Here is a 16,918-nt window from a genome sequence, read left to right as displayed (position 1 = left end):
AGGGCATGCTAGCCCACCCAGGGCAAGAAGATCAGCGTCCTTTTAAAAGCCTGATCAAGGTGAAAGGCTGCTGTCTTTACATGAGGCCACAGGGTCAAGTCCAAATTACATTTCCATTTCGCTAGAGCTTTCAAAGCTAATGCAGATGCCATGGGCCCCTAGGGAGGGGATGGCAGCCTGCCTCGTGAATTTATAGCCACAGATCCGCCGGGCCAGGAGAGGGCACCTCCTGCACTCTGGAGAGTGTTCTCAGCTGCTCCCCTCTGACCAGCTGCATCTTCTGGCTGGGAGACTGAACAAGAGGCTTTCTTCTTTTCACCCCAAACACAGTTTATTTATAAATTCTCCAAACTCAAAAACAGGAAATGCTTCTTTATAATCAAGTTACCTTACAATGTGATTTAAAACTATAGATTATTTCAAATTGACTTGACATATTAATTTACTTAAATTACACAGTTAAACATTCCTTAATAGGAGTTGAAATGTTTGTATAACTTTATTAATACAGATCTTAAGCATTTAAAAAATATACATGAAAGAAATAAGCAAAAATGTTGAGGGATGACAAAATAAGGGCCGGCACCGCGGCTCACTAAGCTAATCCTCCGCCTTGCGGCGCCGGCACACCGGGTTCTAGTCCCGGTCGGGGCGCCGGATTCTGTCCCGGTTGCCCCTCTTCCAGGCCAGCTCTCTGCTGTGGCCCGGGAGTGCAGTGGAGGATGGCCCAAGTGCTTGGGCCCTGTACCCCATGGGAGACCAGGAAAAGCACCTGGCTCCTGGCTCCTGCCGTCGGATCAGTGCGGTGCGCCGGCCGCGGCGCGCCGGCCACAGCGACCATTGGAGGGTGAACCAACGGCAAAAGGAAGACCTTTCTCTCTGTCTCTCTCTCTCACTGTCCACTCTGCCTGTCAAAAAAAAAAAAATCAAAATAAGGTGACAGTAGGGTGACAGTTCTCACTTGGCAGGGTGGAATATGCTAAGCATTCACAGAAAAGAACTCTTTTTTCCCCCTGCCCAGACTTAACTTTTTTTTAAGATTTTTTTTAAACTCAGAGTTACAGAGAGAGGAAAGACAGAGAGATCTGCCATCCACTGGTTCATAACCCAGATGGCCACAAAGGCCAGTGCTGGTCAAAGCAGGAACCAGAAGCTTCATCCGGATTGCCCATGTAGGTGGCAAGGGCCCAGACACTTGGGCCATCTTCAACTGCTTTTCTCAAGCCATTAGCAGGGAGTTGCATAGGAAGTCAAGACACAAACCAGAGCCCATTGGGAATGCCAGTGTTGCAGTCAGAGGCCTCACCCACTATGCCAAACAATGCCAGCCCCTATAGATTTTTTGAAAATATTTTCTCTGTCTGTCTGAAAGCCAGACAAGAGCTCCAGTCTCCTGGATCACCCCCCAAATATCTGCAACAGCCAGGGTGGGGCTAGACTGAAGCCAGAAGCCCAGAGCTCAGTCCAAATTCCCACATAAGTGGCAGGGCCCCAAGTACATCAGCCATCACCTGCTGCCTCCCAGGGAGTGCAGTAGCAGGAAGCTGAAATTGGGAACAGGCACTTTGATATGGGACACAGGCACTCAAAACAGGGTCACCAAATGCCTGCCCCTATGGACTTACTTTTATTTTCCTATTTTAACTTTAACTTTTAATTAGTTTTTAAACAGATTCAATGTGCTTTGTAGATAAAATTCTATACTTGATCTTAGCCAAAAGGCCAAGAAGCGATTGTAGATACAATTCTAAGAACATAATAGTATTCCTTACCTCAGGAAAAATATCATGTAGCAGTAAGGGTGAGCAAGTGGTACTCTTTCCAATATATGTAAAGATTTTTCTTATGTTCCTTAAAGTAAATTCTCAATATAGGTATAAAGCCTTAAATATAGCTTAATAAGTATATTTTCCAGAGAAGGCATGGTGAAAGTAGTTTCAGAGTAGTTGAGAGATCTTTCTGATATTTTTAAACATAATCCATGTATCCACATAGTTGGGACTCATAACCATACAGAGGACAGGGTTTCTCTTAGTCTGTCTTCCTTACCTGTTAATTATACCAATGGAGCTGTGTGAAAGTCAGGTGGGAATTTTGATGGGAATAACAAAAGAAGAAATTTTTCCTCTAAGATACTGACTTCAGGTAAAGACCCACACAGCTTTCACATCTTTGATGAGGTTTTACAATGTGTTTAATACTTTCTATGATTCATGTTCTTTTGTTACATCAAAATAGTTATTAATTCAAAGAAATTACTATTCATTCAGCTTCAGATACCTATTGATTTTCTTTTTTAAAAAAAAAGTATATAGGGATGTGTATTTATATTTCTATGTCACCACTTAACATGATCCTAGCTAACCCAATATCCTTTTCTCTGGTCTTTTCTGCAGTATCTGTGCTCTCTTTAGACTTCCATTGACATGATTATTCCAGACAGCAGAGTAAAATGATCACACCTGATCTATCTGTTCATAATTAAATCACCACAGTACAACTGATAAAAGAAGCATATAAAAGAACAGATTTATTGGCACTTAAAGAAACTCTCTATTCTCCTCTTACAGCAAAACAAAACAAAGAATATTTGACGTGCAAGTCTTCTGTATATGGTCAAAATGTAAATGGAGGCTACCGGTGACCTCCGGTAGAGCTTCTGGCCTCCATCACAGTGCTGGGGTTGGGTTTGCTTAGGGTGAGAAGAGCCACAGAGGCCTCCGCTAGGACTCTGTCATTGATGGATGCACTTGGCTACTGCATTGTCTCGAATGATGTGTCTGGGAACAGATGTATCTCACATAATGAAAAAACCCATGTACCCTGTGATTTAGATTGAGAATGTTAGAAGTAATTTTTCATCCACTGTGATATGGCTGACTTTGGTCTTATTCAGGTGTTTCCTAAGTCTTTCTAATTGAAATGAGTTGATTTATAATTAATAGCTGTTATTCACTAATTATAACAAGGAGTTGTATGAAGCTGTGTTGGTCAGCTCAGGCAGCCATAACAAAATTCACGGACTCAGGGGCTTAAGCAACAGAGATTTTTGTCTTGCATTTCTGGGAAGTTCCAAGACCAAGATCAAGCCCAGGTCAGTGTCTAGTGAGGGCCCTCTTGGCACACAGATGCACAGATGGCTGCCTTTTCACTGTAGCCCATATATGATCTTTCCTCTGAACTTGTATGCATTTGCCTCTCTTTTTCTTCCTACAGAGCCACCAGTCCTTTTGTTTTATGGCACTGCCCTTATGCCCTCATTTATCTGTATTTCCTAAATGCCATGTCTCCACATATAGTCATGATAAGAGTTTCAACATAAGAGCTTGGGGTTATAAGATGGAGACAATTCAGTCTATACCAGATACTTTAAAAAAAAAAAAAAATTCTGCTGACCAAGATGAAAAAAGCAGGAAGTCAGCCTGAGAGGTCTTGTGAGTGATTGATAGCCCTGGAGCTCTTTGACAGTAAGAGGCCTGCTTATCCATCTGGACACGTGGATCGTTGCTTAGATTAAACAGGAACTAGAGGTCCTTACTAACCCTAAAATTCAGGGTTTGTAGACAGTAACTCATTTTGAGTTGTCCATTCCACATGCCCTTGAGAGTTTTTGATTCATCGAGGAGAAGATACAGAAGGAGAGCCTGGCTGACCTAGTTTGCATTCCGTTTCCTCCACTGACCAACTGGTGGTGGCCGTTGATGACTATTCCTCACTGAGATTATTTCTTTGTCTACAAAACAATCAAGGATACTAACCATGTGCACCTATTAGTGAGAATACAAACTAGGCGACTCTGTATATGAATGAAGTTCAAGAAGTTTGTCGAAAAATGGAATTAAAAGATAATTTTGCTGTAAACTTTTGCGGTGGGTATATAATTATATATAACTACATGAATAGTTATGTCAAAGTGAGGGATATATATGTGTGTGTGTGTGTGTGTGTGTGTGTGTATATAGATATATATGACAATACATTGTATATGAGAGAACTTAAAAAATGTTTGGCAAACAAGCTCATGGAGCCGAGCAAGGGCCCTGGTAGTGCCATCACATCTGCAGTGGTTAGCTCTTTGCCCTGGCTTCAGCTGGGCAGGAGCCCCTGAGAGACGAGTGCTCACTCTTCGGTTCTCTAGTTCAGTCAAGTGTTGGGTACATAGGAGAAGCAAGTCTGGGTGATGCACATCTGAGGCACACAGGGAAAAGCTTGCCTTTAGAAGAAAGCCAGTCAGCCAAGAATCTCACACAGGAAAGGAAGCTCTGAAATATGGATTTTTCTGGGTCACTGAGAACCATATCTTCTCTGTCCTGCCTGTGACCGGAAGGAATGGCCACAGTGTCAGAAATTCCTGCTACATCTCTAGGAGCAGGCAGACCATGCCTGATGAGCTTGGGACTGATAACTTTAGGAGAATACTACTAGGTTTATATAGGCCTTGCATTTAATTCTATTTCCCTTTCCATCAGCATGCAGTGAATGAGGGATTAACTGTCACCTTGGGTGCAGATATAAGAGGGGTAAACATAAGCATGCCAGCTCACGGGAGGCCTTGCCGGGCAGCACAGGGACTGCTGGTGTGCACGTAGCTGGTTCCAGCTCTGTTCTGTGTTTCAGCCGTACAGTGTGTGGGTCTCTCTGGCTCCCAGTGCCCGTCCCTCAGTCTCCGGTTAGGACCAATGAGAAAGGCCAGCATGAAAGGCCCAGTGAAGCAAGTCGATGGAAACTGTTCTCAGACAGGAAGAGCAGGTTGGGCCCTGGACCCCTCCATGAGAAGAGCGGGGCATGGCGGGTATTAAAGGTGGATCCCATTCCTTCCCCTGTATTCAGAGCTGGCAGAGGGCTGACCTGTGTGTCATCTTGGCTGTGGCTGTGGGCTGCGGTGTGTCTATGTACATCTGCGCATGTGAATTTTCCACACAGCAGGTATGTCTTGCTGCTGTCCAGCGGCAAAGTAGGAGTATAATAAAAGCTGGCTTTCAAGGACCTCTGGTGTCTTGGTGGTCGGGCAGTGGCAGTGTGTCCAGGCATGCATGGTGGAACACACGGGAAGGCCTGGTTCTGTGCACACCACCAGGCCCCAAACCAGTTGAGTTGAGGCTTCATGGTGATAGCAGCTGACTAATGCCTGTACCTCCCCCTCCCTGGGGCCCAGACCCCTCCCCTGGAACGGTGAAGCCACTTTTCTAGACATCAGGGCCAGTTCTAAAGGGCGGCCAGGGGTGGGGGTCAGGGTCAAGGGCCCAGCAGGTGGCATCTTCTGGTAGTTTCTTTCCTTGGAAAATGGAGGTAGCATTTCCAGTGAACACTGAAATATGCGTGTGTTGTGGCACTCCTCACGCCCTGCCCTGACTCCCAGGCGCACACGTGGCCAGGCAGGAGGGCGGCAATGCGTCCACATGGTGGTGTTTGTCTCAGTGTGACCTACGATAAAGCAAGCTGTAAAATGAAGTGTACTCACTGCAGAAAAAATAAAATTAACATATGCATGTGCCATAATTTTCCCTTAGGGTCTTTCAATTAACTGAGGAGATAATAAACAACTGTATCAGAAAGGTAATAACTAGCATGTATAACTGTCCTTTAAAATAGACTTTAATGCCCACATTTGAAAAAACATACATCTACTTGTGTTTAAAAATAAATGTATCTTTACCTATATATCTGTATCATCTAGGAAAGAAGACCAAAAATGGGCTCTACATCAGAGTGATAATGGTGATAAATTACATTATTTACTTTTTTTCTTTTCTGTATTGTGTATATCATCCTCAATGGACGTGTCTTGTTTATATAACTGCAAAAAGTACTTAACACATTGAACTTTTGAAGCCTCCAAAGTGTTTTATTCACAGCATCTCCTCTGATCCTCACAATCTCCCAGTTAGGTCGGTAATGAACACTGCTGTTACAGATGAGAGAAACAGAGGAGACAGGCCACTCAGATGCTCAGGAGGTTAAGTGCAGTGAGATTACTTGATACAGACAGTGCTGAACAGGCAGCAGATGGCAACTCAGGGACAGGAAAGATCTCAGAAAGGGAAGAAAATGAGTAGTAAGTACTTGAATGAAGAGAAACTGTAAAGATCCCTAGACATTCTGGGGTATAGAGCATGACAGACGTTGTGCTTCAGTCTGCCTGCCTACCCTGAGGTCTGGTTCAGTGTCACCAATCTCCGAGATGGACCATACAGTGGGTTTGAAGCATGCAGTCTGAGTGTGATTTCTTCTTCTGGCGCCACTGAGCTGTTTAACTTGGGCAGTTACCAAGACTCAGGGCACCTATCTACAAAACAAGATAGACACTAGTAGCTATTGTAAAGGATGAGAATACACCTATGTTCCATTGAAAGTGTGTGGGACATGGGGGAGGACTCAGTATTTACTGTCTGAAACTAATCAACCTCGTTCCATTAGGACAGGACTGATGAGGAGATTGGTGGGTCAGTCAGAAGAAATATACAGAAGTAGGCATAGGCATTTGGCATCCAGATTAAGAAACCGGTAAGATGCCTGCATCCCATATTGGAGTGCTTGGGTTCGAGTCCTTACTCCATTCCTGATTCCAGCTTCCCACTAATGCACACCCGGGGAACCAGCTGGTCATGAGTCAAGTGCTTGGATTGCTGAAACCAACACTGGAATCCTTGATCAAATCCCCAGCTCCCAACGCCAGCCTGCTTCAGTCCAGCACTGCAGGCCTTTGGGGAGTGACCCAGCAGTTGGGAGCACATGTGCTCACTCTCACTCTGGCTCTCTCATATACATACGTATTTTTTAAAGAAATATATAGATGTATGTCAAATATGTGGAAATGTTAATAGAAATTGCACATAGCATTTGACAATGGATACAAAAGAATTTTAAAGCAAATACAAAAATATGTGGTTAGTTTGTATTAGTAGTATAACCAGCCTCTTCCTGGTTATTAAAAATATTTGGAATCTGTGTGTACATTTAGATTTTGTATCCGATAAAAAAGCATAGCAAGGTAAGTAGTTGGTGCCCAGTTCAGAATGGCTGCTTTGTCATAAAAAGCCCTTGGTCACAGGTCAGGAGTGGAGTGTGCTGTGCGGGTTGGTCTGAGCTTCCCTTCTGAAGCAAATAGACTTCCATGTCCCTGCGCATGACATTGCTTTGTGAACACAGTCTAAGGAACTTCAGGGTAGTTTGTACCAACTGTCAACATTGTTTATTGAAAACAACAGGATGAGTGATTGGCATCTGGTATGGTGAGACCACCAGAGGTCCTGCTGTTGAGGCTGGTTACGTAACAGGAATGCGTCTAAGTGAACAGCAAAATAGGAAAATCCGCCAGCAAAGGCTCCCTCTCAGAGGCACCCTGAAACACTGCCAGTTGAGTGTAGGAGATTACACAGAGGGACTGCATGCTGGGATACTAATTCCTTTGATATCTATCCTTTATTATTTTATGCCTTTGAATTCTCACACAGGTAAATTGCTGAAATCCCTAAATACTGGGGGCAAGAGCCTGCCCTGAAAGTCTTTTATCTTCTTATTCATGTTCTCAAACATGCAAAATATGTCTCTGTCATTTTTTTTTCAGAGTCCCTGGTTGTGGAATACAAGGCACTGCTGGTACAACTACCCCTATCAGGTAAGGAGACGTTACCCTCTGGGTTTTCATTCGCATGAAATGCCTTCCTTAGGTCAATTTCATGAGCTCAGGCTGGTCCTAAAATGGACAGTTGCCTCCCTTCTTGGCCCTACCCCTGCTGATTGATGTTGACATAACCTAGTGAGGAAAACAGCTTCTGTTTTTGTGTTTCTAATGACGTAAAGAATCAAGCATCGGTTGCTCTAGCAGATGGAGTAAGCTTGGAAGGTACATTTGCTGGAGAACAGGGTGCAATCAGTTTGCCAGGTGGATTATTCCTTTCTCATAACAGCTGATTTGCTTCTGATTACTGAGAAAAGCCCGAAGATCTTGTCTCAACAGCAAGTGGGAAAGCCCGAGTGTGGAGCGGGATGGGCACGCTGAGTTTGGTTCATTTTGAGGCTTGGGTGTAGCCGCCAAATATGTGACTCAAGCACCATTTCCCTGAGTACAAGCAGAATGGACCTGGAGTATTGCATTTCAGGATAGGTTATTCCTGCCACTGAAAGAATGTCTTCGAAAATGAGATTAAAATCCTGTCCCAGGAAGGGAGGTTCTTAGATCCCTGTGTTCACTGACAAATCGCGCATCTCTCCTTGAATTCAGTAATATCAGCATGTGTTATTATGATCTCCAGATCAGCTAATATTTATATAACAAAGCTAGGGCTTTTCAGAAATTTCTGTTTTCTAGCACAATTGAGACATGTAATATAGGAAAACAAATGCAGCTAGGTATTTTGGTGATAAAATCGATATATGAGTGCATTATAATAAGCAACTTGGATTTTTGAACTTGAGGTTCCTTTGAGTTGTCTCTCTCGAGGCATTTGGTCATTTTGGGAGCACATAAGGCTAACGCAGGGCAGATGTGCCCTGCATCTTCTCTGTTGCAGATCATCTTGCAACAAAGGAAGGGCCTGCCGCCAGGAACTCCTCCTCGGGCAAGTGGACAGGCTAAGGACACTTGGAAATGGAATTCCAGCTTGTATTTCCATCTTGTTCGAGCGGTTTATTCAGATTAGGAAAGAATTTAAATGAGCAACCTGATATGGATGGAGAGAGCTGAGCAGTCTGGTGACTTCTGCTGGGAACCAAAACATCTCTGAATCAATCACTTATTTTACACAATGTAATTCTCAGGCCCAGATGCTGTTTCACTGTCCTAAATACTTGGACATTGTCCTTCAAGGCTGTCTTTGTATTCTGTAGTAGTGTGCTGGGTGTCAGAATTCATGTGTGTGTATATATACATATATACACACAAATATATATTTATACATATATATTTATATAAATACATATATTTTGTATGTGTGTAAATTTTTATATATAAAAGCACATTAAAGGCTTTTAGAAATTTTAAATACTGTTGGTGTGGCAGCTGCTGTGACGCACCACATTTATGAGGTACATTCTGTAACATGAAAGGCACTGAGACAAATGCCTTATGAAATGCAATACCTTCTCTTCTTAACTATAATGCAGTCCAAACTAACTTGCACTGTTATGGCTGGAGCAGAGAAATTGCTTATTTCTGAGAAAATGAGTTGCTAAGACTGTGTCCAAAATGTAGCTGCCGACGGCTTCACGGAGAGCACTAGAGATTCCACGTGACTTTACCCCACCTCCATTTAGCTAAACATCATGATATTTGGATTTTCTTCTTCCTAACATTATATTCTTTGGGATTGTGTCTAGGAACTACATTGAATCTGCTCGCTTTGTATTAGTGTCACATTAACATGAGAATCAATGAAAAAATAGAGTTTCATAAGTAAATAATAAAGTAGTACCATAGTAAAGGCTGGAGTGGATAGTCTAAGGATTTAGCATAGTTTAATATTGGTTACTAATTGCTTTTAAGTATTGAAATTTAAAACTCAAAGAATATTTGGTACTGAAAATAGCCGACAAATATCTTTGTAGTTTGGTTCTTTAGTATAAAATTGGTATACAGAATTTATTTTCAGTTTACCTAGAATTCTGTATTAGGTATTCAACATATTGCAAAATATACCTTGGAAACCCTTTGGATAGAATGGTTCACTGGTTATCTTCAGTACATAGACCCCAAAATCACTCAGTAGAAAGTTCTGAAAGGTTTATTTGAGGGCAGGTCCAAGTATTCCAAAGTATTTTATCTCAGCAAATGAGAAAAGAAAGGAGTATTTAAATTTTGGGAAACCTCTTAGAGCTTTTTAATGAATATATGTTGCACATATGGCTATACTTGATATTCAGTGGCTACCAATTAAATAAATCTGCTGCCTGTGCTGTTCTTTACACGATGTGAGTATAGTACTTAATTATAAAGTCATTGGATTACAAGCTTTAGATGCCTGAAGATGACCTCACAAAACATAATTATGACAGAGAATGTTAAAGTACAGACACAAACATGGACAAACTAAAAGTAAATTGTGTTGCCACAGAGTTCAAGGAATTATAAGATCTAAGAAAATGCTATAAAAGAATTTTCAAGAAACAAGCACATTTCTGTGGAAAAGATTTTAGGAGATCAGATAAATAAGCTGGCGCTTTTGTATCATATGGGTAACTTTTTCCTCCTCATGTGTATTTTTGTTACTTTTGTTGAAATAAATGATAGAAGAATCATAAATAAAATGGGAAAGAATATATTTTTTCAGAATATTAATGACATGATTTTTTTTAAGATTTATTTATTTGAGAATCAGAGTTATACAGAGAGGAGAGGGAGAGGGAGGGAGGGAGAGAGGGAGAGAGAGAAAGAGAGAGAGATCAATCTTCCATCCGCTGGTTCACTCCCCAGTTGGCCGTAATGGCCAAAGCTGGGCCAGTCTGAATCCAGGATTCAGGAGTTTCTTCCAGGTCTCCCACGCGGGTGCAGGGTTGCAAGGACCTGGGCCATCTTCCACTGCTTTCCCAGGCCATAGCAGAGAGCTGGATCGGAAGTGGAGCAACCAGGACTCAAGCCGGCACCCATATGGGATGCTGGCACTGCAGGCAGCGGCTTTACCTGCTATGCCACAGCACTGGCCCCAATGACATAATTCTTTAATGGTACTGAGTACTGTTATTGTGCTAAGTATATTAATATATTTGTGCACAAGATTCTCATTTTTAGAATAAACAGTTGGAAATTCAGTAACATTTGTTAGTTCTTAGGGAAATATATATGTGATTATAAAATAGCATAAATTATACTTTTTTAATTTAGATGTGAAGTTTCAGTAGCTACCATTGTTTCTTGACCCAAATATTTCAATAAAATTAGAAAGCTAAATGAAACATTTGGATAGCTTTAATTGAGCACCTATTCTCTGGACTTTGCTAGAATTATCTAAGTTTTTTTTTTTATGATAAAATGCAGGTTCATTTTACTCCTATAAAGAACAAAAAGATCTTTTTTAGATTGAATTCCTATAATTTAAATCACTGTATGATAAGAATATGCAGCAAGTTAGTTGAACAGTAATAACTTTAAATGAATCAGTTGTCTACTAGGACTTAAACATTTTTTGTTAGATACCATTTTAAAAATTCAAATAATATAATAGTAGAGTCTAAGTTACATATTACTAGAGGTCTTGAATAATGAAACCTGTCTATAGCTGTGATTATTAAAATTTCTCAATTACTGTGGGAAAAAAAAAGATTCAATGTGAAAGCTTTTGGGTTGAGCATCTGCAATCATGTTTACAAATAGGAAACACCATTAGTATGGAAGGAAAAATGCCCTATGTGGGACTTATAGAATAAGATGATCTTTTACTGATGAGACAGCATTGCTTTTTTTTTCATTTTCAATTATCTTTATATACAGAAGATCAACTTAGTATATACTAAGTAAAGATTTCAACAGACTGCACCCAGATAGACACACAAAGTATAAAGTACTGTTTGAGTCGTAGTTTTACCGTTAATTCGCCTAGTACAACACATTAAGGACAGAGGTCCTACATGGGGAACAGGTGCACAGTGACTCCTGTTGTTGATTTAACAATTGACACTCTTATTTATGGGGTCAGCACCCAAGGCTCTTGTCATGAGCTGTCAAGACTATGGAAGCCTCTTGAGTTCACCAACTCTGATCTTATTTATACGAGGCCACATTCAAAGTAGAAGTTCTCTCCTCCCTTCAGAGAAAGGTACCTCCTTCTTTGAAGGCCCGTTCTTTCCACTGGGGTCTCACTCACAGAGATCTTTCATTTAGGTTATTTATTTATTTATTTATTTTTTACCACAGTGTCTTGGCTTTCCATGCCTGTAAAATTCTCATGGGCTTTTTAGCCAGATCCAAATGCCTTAAGGGCTGATTCTGAGGCCAGAATGTTGTTTAGGGCATTTGCCATTCTATGAATCTGCTGTGTACCCTGCTTCCCATGTAAGATCATTCTCTCCTTTTTAATTCTAGCAGTTATTATATGCAGACACTGGTCTTATTTAAGGACATCATTGCTTTATGGTGACTAATTCAGCATCCAGGACAGATTCATAGTCTTTGGTGGAAATGGAGGTCATCCTTGATAAACACCTCGTACTTGTAAAAAAAAAAATTATGAAAGGCCCTATATATACGGGCCTTTCCTCTTAGATGTATGGGAAAAAATTAAACAGCACCAAATTATTATATAGGTATTATACTCATAGCGCTTTGCATGTAATCATGTCTGTAAATAAATGCAGTAGATCATAGCACACTTGTAAGCCTTAAGAGCATTTTATAGATAAAGCTTGCTCATGAAACTTATTTGTTATGCCTTTAGCATATATAGCAAGCACATAAGTAACTGAGCAGATTTTTTTTGAAAGATTTATTTATTTACTTGAAAGTCAGAGTTACACAGAGAGGAGAAGGAGAGGCAGAGAGAGAGGTCTTCCATCCGCTGGTTCACTCCCCAGGTGGCCACAATGGCCGGAGCTGCACTGATATAAAGCCAGGAGCCAGGAGCCAGGAGCTGCTTCTGGGTCTCCCACGCCGGTGCAGGGGCCCAAAGACTTGGGCCATCTTCCACTGCTTTCCCAGGCCACAGCAGAGAGCTGGATCAGAAGTGGAGCAACAGGGACTTGAACGGCATGCAAATAGGATGCTGGCACTGTAGGCAGCAGCTTTACCCACTGTGCCGCAGTGCCGGCCCCAACAGGTTTTTAAATGAAAACGTAGTGATATATGTCAGTTTTGCTAAGGATGTGTTGCTCCTTCTGTATGGGCATCTACATTTTATTGTGTGTTATAGTAATTTTTATATAAACATGCATGTTGTAAGTTTAAAATAATGTAATGAAGCATTCAGTTGAACCTGGAGTAGCTCATCATAGGGAACACAAGGTGGGCATGAGAAGCCCCAGTGTGGTGGTCATAGGGCTTCAGCAGCTGTGACGCCTGGACTCAAACCTCTTAACCTTAATTAACTGCATTTCCTGTCATCTGTACAATCTAGATCTAGAATGCATTGGTACTAATTGTGTAAGATTTTTATGAGAATCAAAGAAGTCAGCCTGTGAGTGAGCTTTGTCAGATGCAAGGCAGTCTGTAGATGCAGTCGTTGTAGCGTGATGCTCTCTGGAGAAGTCAGCGGTTTCCAGATGTGCTGTAGCTTGTCCTCGTGACCTCTCTGAGGCGTTTCGCCAGGCGGGATGCCAGGAGGAAGAGGATCTCATTAAAATTGAAATTTGACCTTGGCTCCAAGGATTGTTAAGCCAAGGCCCTACTTTTTAAGACTTTATTTGCAGCCGTACGTCTGCCCTGAACACCCATCCCTCACTGCTAATGCCCTCAAGTTGTAAAAAGGCCAGTTCAGTGAGGACATGCATTCTCTTCAGGGTGATGCTGAGCTTAATAAAAACATCGATACTTGCCTTAGTTCCAGCTGCCAGGCCAGAATACCATCAGCGGAGGTCAGTTTCCTCTTGAAAGAGCACCAGTCCAGCTCAGAAGAATTTCACTCCCGTGACCTAATTGCATCTCAGAAGCCGCATCTTCAGATTCCCTGACATTGGGTATTAGACTTCAACATGTAAATTGGGGGAGTGGGGGAAAGACCACAAACAAACATGCAGTCCATAACTGTGCTCATCATCATTGGGACCTTAACACTGTTGGTTGGATAGTGCCCTGTGCCCGTGTATTTCGTTGCCAAATGTCTGTGGCAGGAATAGTTGTCTCCCCTGATGCCTTTGCTCAGAGTTGGTGATTAGCTGAGTGCCAGCTAGCCATTCATTCTGCTGCTAGTGATGTCCAACACACATAATTTGAATTGTATTAACATATAGTGTCAGCTTGTATATAGGGGCACAGACATGTTCATGTGGCGAATTTCAGAGGTGTTTCATTGATTTTGGTAAAGTAAGACATTTCATTATACCTCATAAAACAAAATCACCTCATCATAGCCAACTCATAAAATGTTTTGTGTTTATGGATTTATGTGCTAAGCACATATTTCTGATTTTCACTGTCTCTCTCTGCCTTTCCCCATCTCTGAGCTTCCAAGGCAGTTAAATCAGATATCACCCATATTTTACAAATAATAAACCAAGGCCCAAGTTTTATGCCTACTATGCTGTGGATCCAGGACTTGATCTTGGATTTCCTGGCTGGGTGCCTAGTTTTCTATCTCTTGGCAGCTTCCTTGGTCCTCTGATCTTTTGAGAAATGTTTTTGAGTCATTATTTTTTATATTTGCTATGGTTCAAACATTCCCTAATAACAAGAGAGCTTTCGGTTAATGCAGAACTTGACCCCTAAAACACTCCCATTTTTGTCACCTACCTCCTAGTCTGTACTTCAGACCCTTAAACAGTTGCCCAGGGTTATTCTTTCAGCATCTGTGTTTGAATGTCTTTTCAGGTTACCCAAGGAATTTTGCAGATACCAGTGTCTAAAAAAACGATAAACACTTCTGTTAAAATTAATAATGAATTGGGTACCAAATGTTCATGATGATGAACACCTTTTGGGTTGGAAATGAAAGCAATGCCGTCCAGCTGTGGATTACAGGCATCCTTCAAAGCCCTGTTATCTACAAAGGGAATAGGGTAGGGACTGCATTTGTGCAGGCATAGGCCAGTTCTCAGCATTGAGCTGAGGTGCTGGGAGGTACAAACTGAATCTCCTATTAACTATGAATCTCTCCTCTTTTCCTTTCATCCCCAGCCGCTCACGACTGATCTTCACTACTATTACATCCTGGAGCTGTCGTTTTATTGGTCTTTAATGTTTTCCCAGTTCACTGATATCAAAAGAAAGGTAAGAGTGGTGGTATCATCAAGTGCTTGCACATCTGCATTTGTAATGGCCCTTGGCAGGTGGGTGTGATCTCAAGGGAACATACGCTATTGGGACATTGGCACTGGATTAGTATTGCTGGCACTGGATTAGTATTGCATGACTACAGAAATTGCTATTTTGTGTGTGCTGTTCTGTATTTTGTTCCTATTGTCTCTTCACTCTTTTCCCAAAATCCAAGTGTCCTTTTATCCATGAAAAAAATACAGCAAAGCATCCCAAGAGCAGTTTTCTCATACTCTGATTCCCAAGTCCTTTTTCTTCTTTAAAAAGTAATTTTTTATTTGTAGCTCCTGGGGGAGAGTAAAATCTCAGTGTTTCAGCCTTACAGAATGCATTCCCCCATTTAAAGGTCATCCAGTGTCCAAAAATGTCACGGAAATATGACATTCCTAAAGGAGCTGTGATCTGGTTTCACTCCTCTCCGCCATTGGAATTGCCTTTTTTTTTTTTTTTTTTTTTTTTTTTTTTTGCTAAGATTTATTTATTTATTTGAAAGAGTTAGAGAAAGGGAGAAGTCAAGACAGAGAAAGTCTTCCAGCTACTGGTTCACTCCCCTAAATGACCACAATGGCCAGGCCAAAGCCAGAAACCAGGAGCTTCATCCAGGCCTCCCATGTGGATGCAGGGGCCCAAGCACTTGGGTCTTCTTCCACTGTTTTCCCAGGCAATTAGCAGAGAGCTGGATCAGAAGTGGAGCAGCCAGGTCTTCAGCCAGTACTCATATGGGATGCTGGCACTGCAGGTGGCAGCTTTACCTACTATGCCACAGCACCTGCCCTTGGAATTGCTTTTGCTGAGGTTAACTGTGACCTCCTTAATGTTAAATTCACTCATTCCAGCTTCCATCCTACCAGCTTCTGGACAGAATTGGTGCTTTTGGCGCTTTGCTGCTTATTTTTTCATGACATCCTCATTTTCTCAAGATTCCCATATTTGGATGAGTCCTATAAAGTCTTCTTTCTGGTCTATACCTTAATGTCCAATGATCTTCATATTTGGTTGCACTAGAGTGAGTTCCGGGTGTCATTTCTATGGATGATTGTGTTTACACCCTCCAACACTTCTAACCATAACTTATAGATAATAACTCCCAAATGTTTCTCTACTGCCCCAGATTCTCTCTGAGCTCATACTTCCATAACTCATCACAAGTATTAATACTATCTTCTTTCTGTTTATCATCTTTAATCTCCCTAACAACTCCAATATGCAATTTTATTATCTATTAGCTATCCTCATTTTATAAATGAGAAGGCTGAACTTTACATTTGGTGTTTCCAACTGAAGACATGAATTTTTAGTCTTGTTCTTCCCGAAACAACACTTAACCAACAGTTATGAAATCTAGAAAGTCATCTTTTGTTCCTTTCTTTGTTACTCCCTGTACCTTAGTATCACTGACATACTTAGTTTGAGTCCTATCTACATTTGCCCAGTATATTACAGTAGCCTCCTAATTGGTCCTCCTGTCTACCTGATGAATCTTGCTTACCTGGCCCCTAAGATTTGTCTTTCTAAAACCTTTCAGACAAAACCCAAATCTCTTACAGTGATAGTAAGAGTTATAAACAGTGCAACTGAGACCCACTTCCCCAGCTCTGTTCCCCATTTTTCTTCTCCTACTTTCAACACACACTAGTCCTGGCTTCAAATATCTTCTTATTGTCCAACTACATAATTAACCTTTTTGGTGCATCCTTGTTTTTACAAGGCCATACCTATGGCTAGAATATACTTTCTTCCCCTACTTCAGCAAGGAAGACCTTCCCCTCAAACAACCTCTTGTTTTTGTAAAGATTTATTTTATTTATTTGAAAGACAGAGTTACAGAGAGAGGTAGAGACAGAGAGAGAAGTCTTCCATCTGCTGGTTCACTCCCTAGATGGCCACAACGGCCAGAGCTGTGCCGATCCGAAGCCAGGAGCCAGGAGCTTCCTCCGGGTCTCCCACATGGGTGCAGGGGCCCAACGACTTGGGCCATCTTCTACTGCTTTCCCAGGCCATAGCAGAGAGCAGGATTGGAAA

At 41.6% G+C, this 16,918-nt stretch overlaps 1 protein-coding gene across 2 annotated transcripts in view; it reads left to right on the top strand.

Annotated features, from left to right (window-relative positions):
- CERS6 (ceramide synthase 6) overlaps positions 1–16,918 on the top strand; it is a 341,168-nt gene that overhangs the window by 239,923 nt on the left and 84,327 nt on the right. For both annotated transcript variants that reach the window (XM_017343213.3, XM_051848533.2), the window contains exons 5-6: positions 7,568–7,618; positions 14,759–14,851. In XM_017343213.3, the coding sequence (XP_017198702.2) occupies positions 7,568–7,618; positions 14,759–14,851 (144 nt within the window). The remainder of the gene's footprint in view (positions 1–7,567; positions 7,619–14,758; positions 14,852–16,918) is intronic.

Source organism: Oryctolagus cuniculus, chromosome 3 (assembly GCF_964237555.1).
Source record: "Oryctolagus cuniculus chromosome 3, mOryCun1.1, whole genome shotgun sequence".
In the NCBI taxonomy this organism is placed as follows: domain Eukaryota; kingdom Metazoa; phylum Chordata; class Mammalia; order Lagomorpha; family Leporidae; genus Oryctolagus; species Oryctolagus cuniculus.
This window is presented reverse-complemented; position numbering and strand designations above follow the sequence as displayed.